At 46.6% G+C, this 19,265-nt stretch overlaps 1 protein-coding gene across 1 annotated transcript in view; it reads left to right on the forward strand.

Moving 5' to 3' along the window:
- RNF17 (ring finger protein 17) overlaps positions 1-19,265 on the forward strand; it is a 231,571-nt gene that overhangs the window by 57,061 nt on the left and 155,245 nt on the right. The window contains exons 14-16 of the mRNA XM_067562728.1: positions 5,735-5,815; positions 14,029-14,190; positions 15,730-15,919. Coding sequence (XP_067418829.1) covers positions 5,735-5,815; positions 14,029-14,190; positions 15,730-15,919 — 433 coding nt within the window. The remainder of the gene's footprint in view (positions 1-5,734; positions 5,816-14,028; positions 14,191-15,729; positions 15,920-19,265) is intronic.

Here is a 19,265-nt window from a genome sequence, read left to right on the forward strand (position 1 = left end):
CAAAGATTGGCGCCACTCCCGCAGTAGGCATGGGGGCTCTTTCCTTGGTGCGCACTGACCACGAGTGCCCTATCCTTGTCCTCTGTGGCCTCCTTGGACTCTTTGGGATGTTCCTTGTTAGGCAAGGTCCTGGTCCTCAGTTCAGTTCAAGACAAGGTTGACAATCCTGTCCGTAGTGTCCTCTCTTGAGCCACCTACATTGCAGAAAGAGATTGAGTTTGCTCTCTCTCAAATGGCTCAACCTGAACTGTGCTTGCCCTGCTCCCTTCCTCTTCACTGGATGAGTCTGTGGTGCCATATTCCCCTTCTGTGCCTAAGAATTTTAGGTCTTACAGGATCTCTTGAGAGATGGATGGCTACAGCCTTGGACTTTCAGGCTGAGTTTGTTCAGGAGAGTATCCATATGTTGGTGGACATCCTCCAGTCATTAGTCCCAACGAGAGTAACTCTGCCTCTAAGAAGTGCATATTAAATCAACAAAAACTTTGTGACATACCCCAGCTTTTTTACTATTCACTGCAAAGTGCACTGATAAACAATATTATGTCCCTATGCAGGGTTTTTATTGCTTCTACATATATATCTAGTCCCTAATTCTGTAGGTATAGTGGCAGCAAATGGCAGATTATGGCAAGGGAGATACAAGTCAATGCTTAAGGACAGAGTGTATGAGGCTAGATTTGATGGGGAGAAAAAAAATTATTCAACCTTGTTATAAATGTACATTGTGAATCAGCAGGCACTGTTGTCTAAATATGACTTTAATTGGGAAGCTATGTCCAGATTTACTGGCAGTTTGTCAGAAGCCTCCAGAGAAAAGTTTAATCGTGGTCTGTTGGAAGACCATCTGGTGGCCAAGACACCATTGCAGTGGGCACTGGGCGTGGCAGATGCTTCTCCCAGTATTGTGGCCTGAATTGTAACTGCAAAGAGCCTCATGGCTGTGGAACTCCGGCATAGACCCTGAGGTCCAACAGAGCATAGAGGAATTATCTTTGATGAATGGGGTTTATTTTCTGAGAAAACTGACAAAACACTACATTCTTTTAAGGACTTCCTTGCTAGATTGTGTTCACTGGGAGTTTATATCCTAGTCATAAATAGATGTCATGTCAGTCATCAGCAACAGCAGCAATACCATCTGCAGCGATGCTTCCTACAGTCATCCTGCCACGCTAGGCAGCAAGACTTCTGCAGGAAAGGACATAAGTCACAGAGGAAGGGTCTTCTGGGCCCAGTATTAACCAGCCAGCCCATCCTCTGCCAGCTTTGAGCATGTTGTCATTTTGACTTGCATATTTAGAGCAGCTTTCCAGTTGTGTAGTTCCTGACCCTATCTCTGCAGTTTGGGGACAGGCTTGTCTCGTTCCTGCGGTGCTTGAGAAATGATGGACACATTGGGTCTGAAGCACTGTGGGACTGAGTTACGCCATCCAATTTCTGTCCATTACCCCATCCCACCCTTCTGCCCTCTCCCTTTTCAGGGACTTTCCTCATAAGGCACTGCTTCAACAGTTTCACACGCTGTGTCTTTGGCAACTATAGAGGAAGTTCCCCTGCAGAATCAGGGGAAGGGATTCTACTCTTGGTATTTCCTGAACCCCCAAGTCCAAGGATGAGGTGAGACCTGTCCTTGCTCTCTGCAGTCTCAACACTGCATGGAGATTCTGCATGGTTACCCTGACTACTATTCTCCTCACTTTGAATCATGATTAGCTTGCAGCCCTTGATCTTTAGGACACTTGCTTTCAGGTGGTGATTTTCCCGAGCCACTGGAGTTTCCGAGATTTGTGTGGCATGTCAGCATTGTCCGTTCACAGTACTTCCTTGTGGCTTCTCTTCGGCTCTATGCATGTTTACCAAATGCATGACTATAGTGACAGCATATCTCCGAAGAAGAGGAATTTGTGTCGTTCCATACCAGGATGATTGGTTAGTGAGGGACAAGTTTAGAGAACAAGTCCTTTGTTGCATCCAATTCACGTTTTGTCTTTTTTGATTGTCTGGACCTGATTTTAAATAAGGGAAAATCAACATTAATTACCAACTCAAAAAAATCAAGTGCTTTGGGACCCTACTAGACTGCGAGTTTGAGAGTGTTTCTGCCAAACAAGCAATTTTAATTACTTCGTCATCTGTCTGTCCCTACATTCTCATCCTTCAACTATGACCTGTGTATGCCTGAAATTGTTAGGTAATAAGACTGCATGCACTTATGTGGTCCACCATGCAAGATTGCGCCTTTGTCTCTTCCAGGCTGGTTGACATTGGCATATCTCCCAAATTGTCATCCTTGAATAGTCTACTGTGAGTACCTCTGCCTATCCTGGCGTCCCTAGAGTGGTGGCCGGATCAGTTCAACGTTTGTGAAGTTGTTCCCTTTGCCCATAGTCCTCTGGTCAAGACCATAGTTATTGATGCCTCCATATGGTTGGGCACACATCTGGGGATATCAAAGGTTCAAAGTGGACAGGAATCTTCCCTTCATATCAACATCCTAGAGCATCGAGCCGTTTACAGTGCATACAGAGCCTTTTGGGCACATGTCAGGATCACAGTGTTTCATATATTCATGGACACCAACACCATAATATATTATGTGAACAATCAGGGAGGAGCCTACTCCAACCAGGTTTGTCAGGAGACAAAGTTTTGGCATTTCTGCATCAAGAAGAATATCACTCTCACAGCTACTCACTTAACAGGATCCATAATCACTTGGCCAACCATTTCAACAAGAATTTCTCCCAAAATTACAAGTGGTATCTCAAGACCAGTGTGCTGAGGTCCATGTTTGCAGAATGGGGCATTCTGGCTATCAACCTCTTTGCAACAAAAGACAACAAGAAGTGCCATCAATTTTGCCCTTAAATGGGTCTCAATCCAGACTCCTTAACCTTCCATCGGAATTGGGTATCAGCGCTGAGATGTGCTTTCTTCCCAATCCCACCTCATTCCTCAGCTCTTTCTCAAACTGAAGCTGGATCATGCCAAAATAATTCTCATTATACCAGCTTGGCCAAGAGAATGTTGGTTTTCTGACCTCCTCGGTTTCTGTTTGACCTTCCATATCTCTTCCTCTGCATCCCAACCTACTGACTCATAATCTTGGTCAGATTTGTCATCCAGCTCTGTGAACAGCCTGCACCGCAAGCCATGGAGGCTACATGAGGAAGAGGAGGAATGGCATTCAGAAACTATTCAGCAAGTACTACTTAATAGTAGAAAGCTCTCCAGTAGGGCTGCCTGTTTATCCAAGTGGAAACAGTTTATTTGTTGACTGATCTGTGGAGTTTCATCAATGTTAACTCTCATTCAGGACATTTTGAAGTACCTGTTATACCTTTAGTCCTCTGGTCTATCTCTCAGCTCATTGAGGATGCACTTAGCACCGTTCTCATTGTTTCATCCTCCAATCTAAGGGAAGTCAATTTCCTTGAACTCTTTGGTCATAAAATTTCTAAAAGGAATCATTCATCTTTTTCCACTAGTGAAAGAGATGGTTCCTTTGTGGGACTTTAACATTGTTCTGGCTATCCTTATGGGATCTCTGTTTGAGCCCCAGTCAACCGGTTCTGTCTCTTCTGAGCCAAAAGAAGGCCATTCTCTTTGCTATAACATTTTGCAAGGAGAATAAGTGAGCTGCAGGCCTTAATGGCAGAGCCCCCATATATGCAATTTTCAAAGACAGTTGACCGTAAGGCTGCATCCAAAATTTTTGTTGAATGTAGACCTGCTAAACCACTGTAACCAAGTAATATACTTACCTGTAGTCTTAAAATGCATTCAACCATAGATGAGCAGCGTCTTCATACGTTGGATGTGAGAGGATGCTTGGTGTTTTATTTGGTGAGGACTAAACCATTTTGTTTCATTACCTCGACTTTGTTTCCTGTGTGGATTGTATGGAGGGTTGGGTGGTCTCTCCGCAGACTATTCCAGTTGGATAACTTTCTGCATTATGACACTTACGGATTATGACACTTATGGATAAACTCACTTCACTTCTCCACAGAGGCTTTGGGGGCATTTGCGGAGAGCCCAAGCAACATCACTTGCATTCCTCGGAGATGTTTCAATATTGGACATTTGCAGGGCTGCTACTGGATCTTCTCTACATGCTTCTACCAAGAACTATGCTATTATGGCTGAGTCTAGATCAGATGCAAACTATGGGAAGGCAGTTCTGCAGTCATTATTTAAGTAGATTCCAAACCCTACCTCCTATGGCTTTTGAGTCAACTGAGTAGAATACACATCTGCAACCACTCAAAGAAAAACGTTACCTACCTATACTATAACTGTTCTTTGAGATGTGGCTGCAGATATGTATTCCATAACCCTCCATCCTCTCTGCATCGGAGTCTCAAATATTGACCTTCGATGAGATGGAACTGAGGGGAATGAGGGTGTTGCTGCCCTTAAATTGCCATGAGGGAGGGATATGGGCCAGAGGGCACGAACACCTCTCCTACTGGTTCTGCAAGACAAAGTCATTCGCTACACTGGGTGTGCACACACACTTGAGTGGAATACACTTCTGCACCCAAATCTCGAAGAACAACAATTACAGTATGGGTAGGTGCCAGTCTTTTCCTATGTGAACCACATGTTGGCTTGTTGAAAGTCTCCTGCTGCTGGTTCCAGATTTATGTGACTGTTCCGCACTAAAATGCGTAGAATAGATTTTCCTACTTTGGCACAACTCCTAAAGCTGTCTAGTTATTTTCAAATTCTTATACTTCCTCTTGCCTGCTCTCAAGTTTCCCTACTCTAATGCTGAACAGGAAAATATGGAAAAGACAATCTGTTTTCTTCTTTGATTGTTCTTATAAATATTAGATATTTTGGAAATCCTGCAGCATATTTCACTTCAGCTGTTACCACAATATAATAAACCTTTGCACCTTCTAAGTATTTTAACTGTTCCTGTTCTCACATTGATTGCATCCATTTTGTTTACAACCTCTTATGGGAAGGGGATTGCAATCCCTTCCTTTGATCAGGTGTTCATGCCTATTAACTCACAACTGCTTGTCTTCCTAAAATCAGAGACAGGATACTGTTTACGCTGAGACACATCGGAGTAATTGTCATCACTAAACAATTACATATGCCTTTATTTATTAAATAAGTTTGATATTGGAAGATGTTGGTAAGCTATTCTTTACCAAAAAAAAGAGGCATGTGCCATGACTTTAGAATCAAACTGCAATCTCATGGACCCAGCAGCAAAGTGTCTTGTGTCCAAAGAGCTTAGTTGGAGAATAATTATGTGAGAAATAATGTATAACAAGGGGGTGATGGAGGTTGTATGTGGGAACCGTGTGACTCCAGAGCAGTGGTTCTCAACCCAAGGCCCACAGGCTGCCTGTGGCTCAATCAACACACAGCTGTGGCCTATGTGACATCCTCAGAGCCATACAGGTAGTATTGGATGCAGCCCACATAACACATTGTGGACCACATATGGTAAATAAGTTGAAAACCACTGCTCCAAAGCATTGATATATAATACCAAATCTATGTGGTGTAAACTTCATAATAAATACAAGTGTCTAAAATAGCATTTTCAAGACGTATAGCAGCTTTGACAAAAAGTTTCTCTAACCAGTCTTCTGATCTGTGGTGTTCTACGGTATCCTTGCACATTCAGACTAGTGCATTCATAGCTAGTAATTATATCACTGTCTCCATCAGTTATATCTAATTACATTACACTTTTTTTTAAAAGCATGTTCCACAGAATATCTTAAAGATACACATAGGAAAAATATTTCCCAGAAAAAGTTGATACCTTTTGGACAAAGAGCAGGTAAGTGTCTCTCCTCTAGTAAACTCTTTACTTGATGGGTTTAACATGTATGTCCTGTTTAACCAGATGTTTGTTGACAAACTGGAATCAAGAAAGATCCTACTGTTGGGAAAATGAGATCGTGATTTTTAGGGGGTGGGATGGTGTTTTCATTTTCCTAAAATCTCATTCTCTGAAGTCTGAATAATGATTTTGTACAGTTTTAAGCAGGCAATCTGAGAGAAGAGGATGATCAGGACCGCTGTTCTTTCCCAACATTAGAATCTTTGCCCATTCTAGTTCATAATCTTTCAGACTAAAAATTCGAATGTAGTGTGTGTACAAAATAATATTTTATAAATTAACAATGTACTTAAAAGGCAAATCACTTTCAAACCTGTGTCACAAACAAAAGTCAGTTCTGTCTTGGTTTTACTTAAATTGTGGTTCTGTCTTTGAGTGATTGCTCATATCCATTCCATTATAGGTGTGTGTGCACCCCGTGCACAGATTCCCGGAACTTTTTTCCCTTAGCTAGCTCCGTAGGGTCGGCTCAGGCACCCCCTGGAGTACTGCGCTCATGCTGCGGTACATAAGGCGCTGCCGACCCTGCGGCCCCTCAGTTCCTTCTTTCCGCCTGTGACGGTTGCTGGAACATCTGCCTCTTGCATATTGCAAGTAGCATCCCTTAGTACTATAGCTTTGTTATTCGAGTTCTTGTTCATTGTTTTTCTTAGTGATTAGTAAGTAGTTAAGTTGTAGAGATAAGTGCCCTTAGGGGCTAGAGCTGAGCCATGCCTGGCTTCACCGGCTTTAAAGCCTGCACCGTGTGTGCAAAATCCTTCCCCGTGAGTGACCCTCACGACCGTTGCCTCCGATGCCTCGGGGAGCAACATAGAAAGGAGAAATGTAGGATCTGTAGGTCCTTCAAGCCAAGGACCCAGAAGGAGAGGGACTCAAGACTGAAGGCGATCCTTATGGAGTCCGTGCTCCGCCCAGACTCCAAGCCGTCATGTTCTCCAGCGGCACGGAGTGTCTCGTCGGTGCAGAGCACTCGACCGGCACCGCTGTCGGCACCGAAGAAGCAGCAGCGGCGGGAGGCCACACACATGGATTCCCCCTGCTGCCAGGAAAGCAGGGGGTACAACAGGAGATGCCCCAGCCACGTGCCATGGAGAGTACTCCGGCACCAGCATCTCCTCGCAGAGAGCCTCCCCCAACTCCTGGGGGTGGGGGAGCGCCTCTGCAAGGGCCGTTGACACTGGAGGCTTTCGCTGCGGCACGCGCCCTCATGGGCCTGCCTACGCCTCCGTCCCCCCCTCGGCCGAGGGTTCCGGGACCGGTATCTCGGGGTAAACCCGTGTTGGGATGCCCCGGTGGGTGGAAGAGATGGTAGTCGAGGTCTCCCCCCAGACGGTTAAGGAGAGTCGAGAGTGCGGGCTCCCCTCCTAGCTCTGACTCTGGGTCGTTGAGCTCCCCGGTACCGCAGCACCGAGGGCGGTTGAGGGACAAACGCTCGAGGCGAAGGCATTACAGTTCCGCCTCGAGCGGGGACCTTAGCTTGGGCTCCGGTACCCCGGTGCGGAGCCCAGCTCGACATTGATCCCCAACGCTGCCTGCCCCGGCACCGAGCGCCCCGGCACCGTGTGACATGTCGCGCTCCAGATCAGCGTCGCGATGACACAGGCGTCACCGCTCCCGTTCTAGATCTGGAAGTGTTGCCGTAAGTCTTCCAGGCGGAGGGATCGTTCCAGCTACAGCTCCTCCAGTAGGTCCTCTCCTCATCAGCACCACAGACGCCGGCACCGGAGGTCATCATCGTCCCGGAGCCGCTCCCCTTCTAGGGCCCATAAGCACAGGTCAAGTGGCTCGGGATCCAAGGGGGGCACCTGGAAATGACCCAGCAGGTTCCTACGCCTGCATCTACATGGCTCCAAGGCCCCTGGCAATGGCCATATTGGAGGCCCTGGGGAACACAGATGGGTCAAGGGACCGCCTCGGTCCACTCCTCAGTGGCCCAACCAGTACCCCCACTGACCAGTCCACAGGAGGGCCACCCGTCGGAGGAGGGGTCTGACCCAGAGGAAGGACCTTCTACAGGGGCCCTTCCCCAATCCTCCTCCTCCTATCCGGATTAGGCGGCGGCCAGAGACCATAAGGCCCCCCTCTTTGACTTCCGGGCCCACCAGGACCTCCTGAGGAGAGTGGCGGACAATCTCGGTCTGGAAATTAAAGAACTGTCGGAGGAGGAGGACCCCCTCTTCGGGGTTTCTGAGACAGCAGGCCCATCACGACTGGCCCTTCCTGTTCATGAGAGGGTGATAAAGATAGCCAAGATCTTCTGGCAAACCCCCTCCTCAGTGGCCCCCACTTCGAAAGGCGCTGAGTGCAAATACTATATACCTAAGGAGAGGTTTGAGTTCCTTTATAAGCACCCCGCCCCAGGTTCGCTCGTAGTGGATGCAGTGAACCAGCGGGATCACCAGGGGGGCCAGGGCAACACCCCGAAGGACAAGGACAGCAAAAAGCTGGACCTTTTCGGGCGGAAGATGTATTCCACTGCGGCCCTACAGCTGAGGGTCGCAAACCATCAGGCCCTCCTGGGGAAGTACAATTTGAACCTCTGGTCCTCTCTGAAGAGGTTCTCCTCGGGGTTGCCCCCGGACCAGGCCGCAGACTTCACTACGGTGTCGCAGGAGGGGCTGACGGTGGCTAAGGCGGCACTTCAGTCGGCTAGTGAAGCAGCGGATGCTGCTAGCAGGGTGATCGCTTTGGCCATCGTCATGCGCCGCTGCTCTTGGCTACAAGCTTCCGGCTTGTCCCAGGAGGTCCAACAGTCTATACAGGACCTCCCCTTTGATTACACTGGCCTCTTCTCTGAGAGGACGGACGAAAAGTTCCATGCCCTAAAGGACTCACGAGCCACTCTGAGGTCCCTAGGGCTATACACCCCCCAGGCCTTGAGGTGCCAGGCCCGCCCTCAGGCCCAGAGGCAACCGCAGCCTCCACCAAGGCTGTCTCCCAGACCCGCTCAGCCTAGGAGGGGTCAGGAGCGGTACCGGGTGCCCAGTCGCCGTGACCATCAAGGGTCCTCCACAGGGTCTCAGCAAGGCCCAAGCAAGGGCAATACTGCCAATAAAAGATTTTGACGGGGTGCACAAGGGTGGCACTCCTCCGTTCCCACTGGATCGCTGCAAGTTATTTGCCCACAGGCTTCGGCCTTACTACGCTGAATGGGAAGCCATTACCATGGACCAATGGGTCCTTGACATAGTCCTCAGGGGCTATGCCTTACAACTTATGGCGTCCCCCCCCCCCCCAACTCTTCCCCTACCCAGTCCCTCTTCAGGGACCCCTCTGATGACCAACTCCTCATACAGGAGGTCAACTCCCTCCTCACGCTTGGTGTGGTAGAGGAGGTTCCTCCACAGGAACGAGGAAGGGGTTTCTACTCACGGTATTTCCTAATCCCCAAGGCCAAGGGGGGCCTGAGGCCAATTCTGGACCTCAGACGTCTGAACAAGTTTGTCAGGCGCACCAGGTTTCATATGGTTTCCCTAGCATCCATTATTCCTGCCCTAGATCCAAGGGACTGGTATGCTGCCCTCGACCGGAAGGACGCGTATTTTCATATCACTATCCTTCCAGGTCACAGAAAGTTCTTAAGGTTTATGGTAGCTGGATGTCACTACCAGTTTGCAGCCCTACCTTTTGACCTTTCGTCTGCGCCAAGGGTGTTTACAAAATGCATGGCAGTGGTAGCGGCCCATCTGCGCCACAGAGGGGTCCAGATATTCCCTTATCTGGACGACTGGCTGATCCGGGGCAAGTCCAGGGCCCATGTGAGGAACAGCCTGGCTCTTACCCGCGCCACATACACCAGACTGGGGCTGCTCATAAACGAGCAGAAGTCCACTCTTATCCCGGTGCAGTGCATAGAGTTCATAGGGGCCACATTGGATGCCACCTAGGCCAGAGCTTTCCTCCCTCAGACTCGGTTCGAAACAATGACCGCCATAATCAACGGTCTACACAAGTCACCCATGACGACAGCCAGGCACTGCCTTCAGCTGTTGGGACACATGGTGGTGTGTACTTATGTGGTGAGGCTGGCTCGCCTCAAGCTCAGGCCTCTCCAAGGGTGGTTGGCTTCAGTCTATGCACCGGCCAGACACCGGCTGAACAAGGTGGTCACAGTTCCTGCCCAGGTACTGTCCTCCCTGCACTGGTGGAGGGACCCCGGGAAGGTTCTGAGGGGCGTCCCCTTCAGACACTTGGCCCCCTCAGTGACCCTGATAACGGACGCCTCAGACGAGGGTTGGGGGGCCCACATCAGCAAGGACCTGAGCACCCAGGGGCTATGGTCACTAGACGAGAGGGCTCTCCATATAAATGTCAGAGAGCTCAGGGCAGTCCGTTTGGCCTGCAAGGTCTTCATCAGGTTCCTGAAGGGCAGGATGGTCCAGGTCCTTACAGACAACACGGCAGCCATGTTTTATATAAACAGACAGGGGTGCGTGCTCCTCGGCTCTTTGCCAGGAGGCTACTCTTCTTTGGGACTTGGCGGTGAGGCACAATTTTCACGTATCTGCCTCTCACCTCCTGGGGGTCAGGAACGACGAGGCGGACTGCCTCAGCAGGTCGTTCTTACCCCGCTATGACTGGTCACTACACCCGGAGGTGGTGGCTTCAATCTTCTGAAAGTGGGGGGGTTCCCCAACTGGACCTGTTCGCATCGTCCTGGAACAGGAAGTGCCTGAGGTTCTGCTCGCTCTGGGGTTGCGAGCCGGGCTCCCTCTCCGACGTGTTACTCATAGACTGGAAAGGGACCCTTCAATATGCGTTTCCCCCCATTCCGCTCCTGCCCAGGGTCCTGTTGAAAATAAAGAGGGACAGGGCGGACATGATACTGATTGCACCAGCCTGGCTGCGGCAGCACTGGTACACTATGCTGCTTGACCTGTCCATTGACACGCCACTCCCGCTCCCGAGGCGTTACGACCTGCTCTCACAGGACCAGGGTCGCCTGCTGCACCCGGACTTGGACTCCCTCCACCTGACGGCATGGAGACTCTGTGGCTGACGGAGGGAGAGAGGGCCTGCTCGACGCAGATTCTGCTGGGCAGCAGGAAAACTTCCACTCAGGTTGTGTACCGGACCAGGTGGAAGCGTTTTACCTGTTGGGTGGAGTCCCGGGGTATCCCATCGTCCGGTTCACCCATACAGGCGATCTTGGAGTACCTGCTCCACCTGAAGCTCCAGGGTTTAGCACTGGCTTCCCTAAAGGTGCACCTGGTAGCTATCTCGGCATTTCACCAGCTGATGGAAGGGCATACCCTTTTCTCCCACCCCATGTCTGTCAGGTTCCTCAAGGGGGTGGAGAGGCTGTATCCCCAGGTCCGTGACCTGGTGCCTCCCTGGGATCTAAACCTGGTCCTCTCCATGTTGACAGGACCCCCCTTCGAGCCCATGGCCACATGCCCGCTGCTTGTTCTCTCTTGGAAGGTAGCCTTCCTGGTAGCCATTACATCGGCTAGGAGGATCTCCGAGATAAGAGCTTTGACCTCGGAGCCCCCCTACACGGTCTTCTACAAAGATAAGGTCTGATTGAGACCCCACCTGGCTTTCCTGCCTCAGGTGGTGTCTGTTTCATTATAACCAGGATATCTTCCTCCCTGTGTTTTTTCCTAAACCGCACGGTTTGGAGGAGGAGCAGAGATGGCACTCCCTGGATGTCAGATGAGCCCTGGCCTACTACATCGAGCAGACCAGGCCGTTTCGGAAGTCAACACAGCTGTTCGTGGCAGTGGCGGACCGGATGAAGGGCTCACCTGTCTCCACCCAGCGCATCGCCACCTGGATCACCGCCTGCATCAGGACCTATTACGAGCGGGCGAAGGTGCCACTTCCAGGAGCTGTGACAGCGCACTCAACCGGAGCCCAGGCCTCACCGGTAGCCTTCCTGGGAAGAGTGCCCCTGCAGGACATGTGCAGAGCAGCGGCCTGGTCGTCGGTCCACACCTTCACGTCCCACTACGCCATAGCGCAGCAGGCAAGAGAGGACGCGGTCTTCGGCAGGGCCGTGCTGATGAGAGCAACTCACCATTGACTCCTACCCACCTCCAAGGTATGGCTATTTAATCACCTATAATGGAATGGATATGAGCGATCACTCGAAGAGAGAAAACAGGGTTACTTACCAGTAACTGTTGTTCTTTGAGATGTGTTGCTCATATCCATTCCACACCCACCCTTCGTCCCCACTGTCGGAGTCGGCAGAAAGAAGGGACTGAGTGGCTGCAGGGTCGGCGGTGCCCTATGTACTGCGGCATGAGCGCGGTACTCCAGGGGGTGCCTGAGCCGACCCTACAGAGCTAGCTAAGGGAAAAAAGTTCCGGGAATCTGTGTACGAGGCGCGCACACACCTATAATGGAATGGATATGAGCAACACATCTCGAAGAACAACAGTTACTGGTAAGTAATCCTGTTTTTTTGGAAGCCTACAGAAAGGACTATACTTAAGCTTAATCGTGTATAGGCAGAGTTTGAAATGTTAACTTTTTAAAATGAAAATGTAGTGGTTGACAGCACTTACTCAAGATGATTAGGAAACTTTTCCTGGCAAATGGATTTTTCAAAAGTGAATAGAGTGTAAATTAATGCAATGCATTTTTTCTAACTCTGTGTATGATTCTTGGGCTTCGTCTGTTCATAGCTTTCTCAAGCAGCAGCAGAGTGAAAGTTGACTAGAAGTCTGTAGGCAACAGTGAAAGTGACAGGAGTTAGATCAACTTCACTAAGTGGCTGCTTGCCAAAGCTAGAAGCAGCAGTAAATTTAGGAAGACACTAGAATTATTAGTTAGAAGGCTTAATATTTATGAGACATCACCCAACTGAAAGCTGCACAAAATGGAGCACCAAACAGTGTTCAGGGGCATCACATTGGTAGGGGTCCCAGTGCCCTCCACTTTCTCAGTAACTGGTAGGGTATTTGGCTTCTTGTCAGTGTTGCCCCTCTACTTAGCTCAGTCCTCTTATTTTTTTGACTTTTTAAAAAATCAGGTATTTCTCTGTATGATGTGCTGAACTTGAGCAAGCATATGGACGTGGATGTGTGTGAACTGATATGAAAGAGATTTTGAGGAAAGAAGTAATTTTGATTGTAAACACTTTGGAGCCAGGGACCTTCGTATGTGTTTATACAGCACCTAGCACAGTGGGGGCCTGGTTCATGATTGGAGCCCCTAGGTGTTAGCACAATACGAGTAATAACTAGTAATAAAGAAATCCAATGCATAGAAAATATAGGGGGAAAGTAAAGAATAGTGTAGAGAAAGAAAGAGAAATGGCTCCAAGGTGTAAAAGAGGGGTGAAAAGAGGAAACCTAGTCAGAAAACGACAGGAAAAAATTCATTATGATTAAAGTTAAGATTCTGTCATGGGTATTTTTAGTAAAAGTCAGGGACAGGTGGTGGGCAATAAACAAAAATTCACAGAAGCCACAACCTGTTTCTCTCTCTCACTAAAAATGCCCTGGGGGAGGGGAGAAAACAGAGCTTCCAGGGTTTGCAGCTGCTCCAGCCCTGCTGCTCTAATAGGCTGACTGGCCCGATCAGCTGCTTGGCAGTCACCCGTCCCCAGAAGTCCCGGAAAGTCACGGAATTCGTGACTTCCATGACCTCTGTGACCAAATCGTATCCTTAACTATGATCCAAGAAGGGAAACAAGATATAGCAAAAGCAAGAGGAAACAGGAGTAAGTTATTTTAAATGTATTAAGTTTTTGATAGTCTATTACAATGAAATACTGTACATAATAATATAGCTATTATTTTACAGAAGGGGGAATGGTGGAACAATTATTTTTCACTCTGCTTGTAGTAGGTTTAGTCCTTAGGCTAATAGGTGTCAGGTAAGTCTTTCAAGCCCTATCTATAGACATATGTAATTTGTTTTCATCGCTGTTATTTGTAGAAGAATCCAACTCAGATATGTTTCTTCAGAGCACAGTTTAAAAGAGTCCATCATCAGGGGGGTGATCATAGTAGTTAGTCTGGAAGAGTGGTAGACTATCTTCTGATAACTTTAAAACTTGTACTGCTGAAAAATGTCATTGTGATAGATCGGTGTGCAATACCACAATAAGACTTACCTAAGTGTGGATGTTTTATGTGCATTAGTGGAATATCGGTTGGATATCAGTAAATGTTTCATGTATACTGTTTTCTGAACAGGTTCTCCAGAATTAGTTTTTGTCAGCCACGTAATAAACCCATGCCACTTCTATATTCGGAGATATTCACAGAGGAAAACAGCAATTTTTTTGGAAAAAAAGCTGAGTCGCTTTTGTAGTAGTAAGAATTCATACCCTTGTCCTTCAGACATTTTGGAATTAGGTAACTCAAATAATTTTCAAATACTTTAGTTTATTTAAAATTCCATGTTACAATATCTGTTTACAGTCTTACAATTTTTATTCTTCGTTAGTATAATATAATGTTTGGCAAGTAAAATTATCCTATACATTCTAGAGTGAATGTTTCTCTGGAGAGTCACTATTGAGCTGTGAGAGACAGAACAAATTTTCACATTTGTTATATAAAGTTAGGCACTCAGATGCATATTGTGTCACCTAAATGAAAGTGGCCTGGTCTTCAGAGGTCTAGAGCACCCACAGCTTTTGACTTGGGCATGAGTTGAATGCTTTGCATACTTGAAAATCCTGACATTTTTAGGTCCCTGGCTATGGATTTAGGTGATTCTCAGCATCTAAATATAGTCATTAACTGGTGTAACTTTATTTTTTAATATATTGACTGAAAATAAATGGGTTTAATTCGTTCATTTTAGTGCACAAACCAACATAGACTCTCATGGGAGCAACCTTTCTTATGGTTAACTGGAACTGTTGTGGTGGTTAAAGTCAAAATAACATATTACTAGACATATCCCTTGCCCATGTGTGATAGATGTTAGTTACATTACTTAATACACTTCAGGAAAGTTCTTATATTGAATGGTGACGCGAGCAGTATAAGAACCAGAATGGAATTGAATAGTAACTGGGATTTTATAATCTAGCAATTCAGTATTTTAATAGCTGGCTTCCTAAAATTTGCAAAAACAAAGTATGGTGACTGATGTGAAGTCTGGTTCAGTCACTGAGCAAAGGATTATGTGGAAGTGAGGAATATATTGGAGCTCTTAATTGTTAATTTCCAGACATTCTAATGGTTGGGTTTTTAAAACTGTAGAATTTTTGTAAAGAAAACAGTATACTCATTGGGTTTTATCTGAACCTTAACTCGATTCTGCAGCCACAGTGGGTAATTTCTAGTACCCACTTTGTTGTTAAACACCCTCCAATTGTGGGCAAAGCGGCCACCAAAAGTTCAGGAAGAAGTGGGACAGGACAAGTAGTAATGTGCTTAAATTGCAGTAAGCAAGCATCAAGGTAGATATTAGGAAAAACTTCCGAACTGTGAGAGACATTAAGCACTAGAACAAATTACTTAGGGAGGTTATGGAATCTCAGTCTTTTGAGGTTTTTAAGAACATGTTAGAGAAACACCTGTCAGGGATGGTCAAGATAATACTTAGTCCTGCCTCATTGCAGGGGTCTGGACTAGATAACCTATTAAGGTTCCTTCCAGTCCTATATATCTATGATTCTGTGTTTCATATCAAGCACTTCTTAATCAAAGCCTCCTGCCCCCAGTTGTGTAAGAACTGAATGTATAGTGGGAACAAGTTTACTCCCCATGTATCATGGGTGAAATCCTGGCCACACTGAACTCATTCAGTAGCTGCATGGTAAGATGTAAACTATGGAGAGATGTACTAAAATGTAATGACAGTAGCTTCTAAACTAAGATACTTAAGTCATGGGTTTAGTTGGTTTAAAATTCTAACAGATTTTTTAATCTTAAATTTAGGTGCAAGAATTTTTATCAACAGTAAAGAAAATGGAATGTGGTGCCGTGGAACTATCACTGAATTGATTCCCCTGGAAAGTCAAAATAAGGGAAAACCCTGTGGTCCAACAAAATACAGAATTTATGATGTTGCAGTGATGCAAGTATTCATGGTAGACTTTGGGAATTCTGAAGTTTTAGTTGTTTCAGGGTATGATTATTTTATAACTACATCTGTGTCTTTGTGGATAAAAATAGCCACTTGTCCCAAACTGTGGAATTTCAGCTGTTGGTTTCTGATGGGAATATGTACTATGAAAGTCAATAAAACTACCTTTTCACACGTTAATAACCAAATATACAAATGACTGTGCTGTGAGACTTGCATACAGTTGCACGCACAAAAACGTTACATAAAACATACTTTTCTTCAAAGGTAAATGTATCTCCTAAGTTACTGTACAAGGCATGAATGTTTAAAATAAGACACAGAAAATTCAGTGTCTGAACAAGATACATTTCCATATTGCCACCTTTTGCGACTTTATTGCAAATATCTGATGATTTGTGGCTTTCTAAAAGCACTCACTCCTGTAATTATGATTACATGAGAATCTTGGCTATCATTTAAAAAAAATTAGTTTCTAGCCCTCATGGTTACATAGAGAAGCTTAAAAATGTGTCCAAGTGCATCCTTCTGAGTCAAATCAAAAGATAAATAAAAGGAATCTAAAATCTGGGAAGGGGGTGCAAAAGAGATTGGTTTGCAAATCTCGTGGTTTTGGGGGTTGTCTTGGTGTTCACAATACTACATTTCTCACAAGTGCAATGATAAATTTCTCACTAACAGCCTAAATAGGAGAAATTGTGGTTTTCTAGGTCTTAGGAATGAATTGGGAGAAATAATTTGGGTAATGCTGTAGCTTCTTACACTGTTTGTCTAATGGCATCAAACGTCATATAGCCCTATCAGACCAGGAGGATGAGGTAGATAAAGCTTTCTTCAGTCAACTAGGTAAAGTTTCCAGTTCACAGGACCTGGTTCTCGTGGGGGACTTCAATCACCCTGACCTGCTGGAAGAGCAATACAGCAGAGCACAAACAATCCAGGAAGTTTTTTGGATAGTTTTTGGATAGTGTTCCTCGTGCAAATGTTGGAGCAACCAACTAGGGGCCGTGCTTCTCTTGACCTGCTGTTCACAAACAGGGAAGATTTGGTAGGGGAAGTAGAAGTGGGTGGCAACCTAGGCAGCAGTGACCATGAGATGGTCGAGTTCAGGATCCTTACAAAAGGAAGAAAGGAGAACAGCAGGATATGGACCATGGACTTCAGAAAAGCAGACTTTGACTCCCTCAGGGAGCTGGTGGGCAGGATCCCCTGAGAGGCTAATATGAGGGGGAAAGGAATCCAAGAGAGCTGACTGTATTTTAAAGAAACCTTATTGAGGGCACAGGAACAAAGCATCCCGATGTGCAGAAAGAATAGCAAATATGGTTGGCTTAACAAAGAAGTCTTTCGTGAACTTAAACACAAAAAAGAAGTTTACAAGAAGTGGAAGCTTGGTCAGATGACTAGGGAGGATTATAAAAATACTGCTCGAACATGTAGGAATGAAATCCGGAAGGCCAAAGCACAATTGGAGTTGCAGCTAGCAAGGGACGTGAAGGGGAACAACAAGGGTTTCTACAGGTATGTTACCAACAAGAGGAAGATTAGGGAAAGTGTGGGCCCCTTACAGAATGGGGGAGGCAATCTAGTGACAGAGGATGTGGAGAAAGCTGAGGTACTCAATGCCTTTTTTGCCTCTGTCTTCACAGACAAGGTCAGCTCCCAGACTACTGCACTGGGCGGCACAGAATGGGAAGGAGGTGAACATCTCGCAGTGCTGAAGGAACAGGTCCAGTACTACTTAGAAAGATTGGACATACACAAGTCCATGGGGCCGGATGCAATGCACCCGAGGGTGCTGAGGGAGTTGGCTGATGTGATTTCAGAACCATTGGCTATTATCTTTAAAAGCTCGTGGCAATTGGGGAGGTTCCTGATGACTGGAAAAAATCAAATATAGTGCCCATCTTCAAGAAAGGGAGGAAAGAGGATCCAGGGAACTACAGACCGGTCAGCCTCACCTCAATCCCTGGAAAAATCATGGAGCAGTTCCTCAAGAAATCCATTTTAAGGCACTTAGAAGAGGGGAAGGTGATCAGGAGTAGTCAACATGGATTCACCAAGGGAAAGTCATGCCTGACCAATCTGATTGCTTTCTATGAAGAAGTGACTGGCTTTGTGGATGTGGGGAAAGCGGTGGACGTGATATACCCTGACTTTAGCAAAGCTTTTGATATGGACTCTCACAGTATTCTTATCAGCAAGTTAAGGATGAATGGACTATAAAATGGATAGAGAACTGGCTAGAGCATAGGGTTCAACGAGTAGTGATCAATGGCTCCATGTCTAGCTGGCAGCTGGTCACAAGCGGAGTGTCCCAGGGGTCGGTCCTGGGGCTGGTTTTTTTCAACATCTTCATTAATGATCTGGAGGATGGGGTAGATTGCACCCTCAGCAAGTTTGCAGATGACACTAAGTTAGGGAGAGTGGTAGATACCATGGAAGGTAGGGATAGGATACAGAAGGACCTAAACAAACTGGAGGATTGGGCCAAAAGAAATCTGATGAGGTTCAACAAGGACAAATGCAGAGTCCTGCATTTAGGACGGAAGAATCCCATGCACAGTTGCAGACTCGGGATCGACGAGCTAGGCAGCAGTTCTGCATAAAAGGACCTGGGGGTAACAGTGGATAAGAAGCTGGATATAAGTCAGCAGTGTGCCCTGGTTGCCAAGAAGTCTAATAGCATATTGGGCTGCATTAGTAGGAGCATGGCCAGCAGATCGCAGGAAGTAATTATTCCCCTCTATTCAGCATTGATGAGGCCGCATTTGGAGTGTTGTATCCAGTTTTGGGCCCCCCACTACAAAAAGGAGGTGGACAAGTTGGAGAGAGTCCAGCGGAGGACAACAAAAATGATTAGGGGGCTGGAGCACAAGACTTATGAGGAGAGGCTGAGGGAACTGGGCTTGTTTAGTCTGCAAAAGAGAAGAATGAGGGGGGATTTGATAGCAGCCTTTAACTACGTGAAAGGGGGTTCCAGGGAGGATGGAGCTAGGCTGTTCTCAGTGGTGGCAGATGACAGAACAAGGAGCAACAGTCTCAAGTTGCAGTGGGGGAGGTCTAGGTTGGATATTAGGAAAAAGTTTTTCACTAGGAGGGTGATGAAGCTCTGGAATGGGTTACCTAGGGAGGTGGTGGAACCTCCGTCTTTGGAGGTTTTTAAGATGCGGCTTGACAAAGCCCTCGCTGGGATTATTAGCTGCGGTTAGTCCTGCTTTGAACAGGGGGTTGGATTAGATGACCTCCTGAGATCCCTTCCAACTCTGATTCTATCGTGAACATATTCTACCTATTTTTTTATACTTTGGCAGTTTTTGTTACTTTTTTATATCGTGTTCCAATAATAAAGTCAAATAGAATTTTGCTTGTTTAATTTCTGTCAATG

This window comes from Emydura macquarii, unplaced genomic scaffold, assembly GCF_026122565.2.
Source record: "Emydura macquarii macquarii isolate MOO-44397 ecotype Brisbane River unplaced genomic scaffold, CSIRO-AGI_Emac_v2 contig_2473, whole genome shotgun sequence".
In the NCBI taxonomy this organism is placed as follows: domain Eukaryota; kingdom Metazoa; phylum Chordata; order Testudines; family Chelidae; genus Emydura; species Emydura macquarii.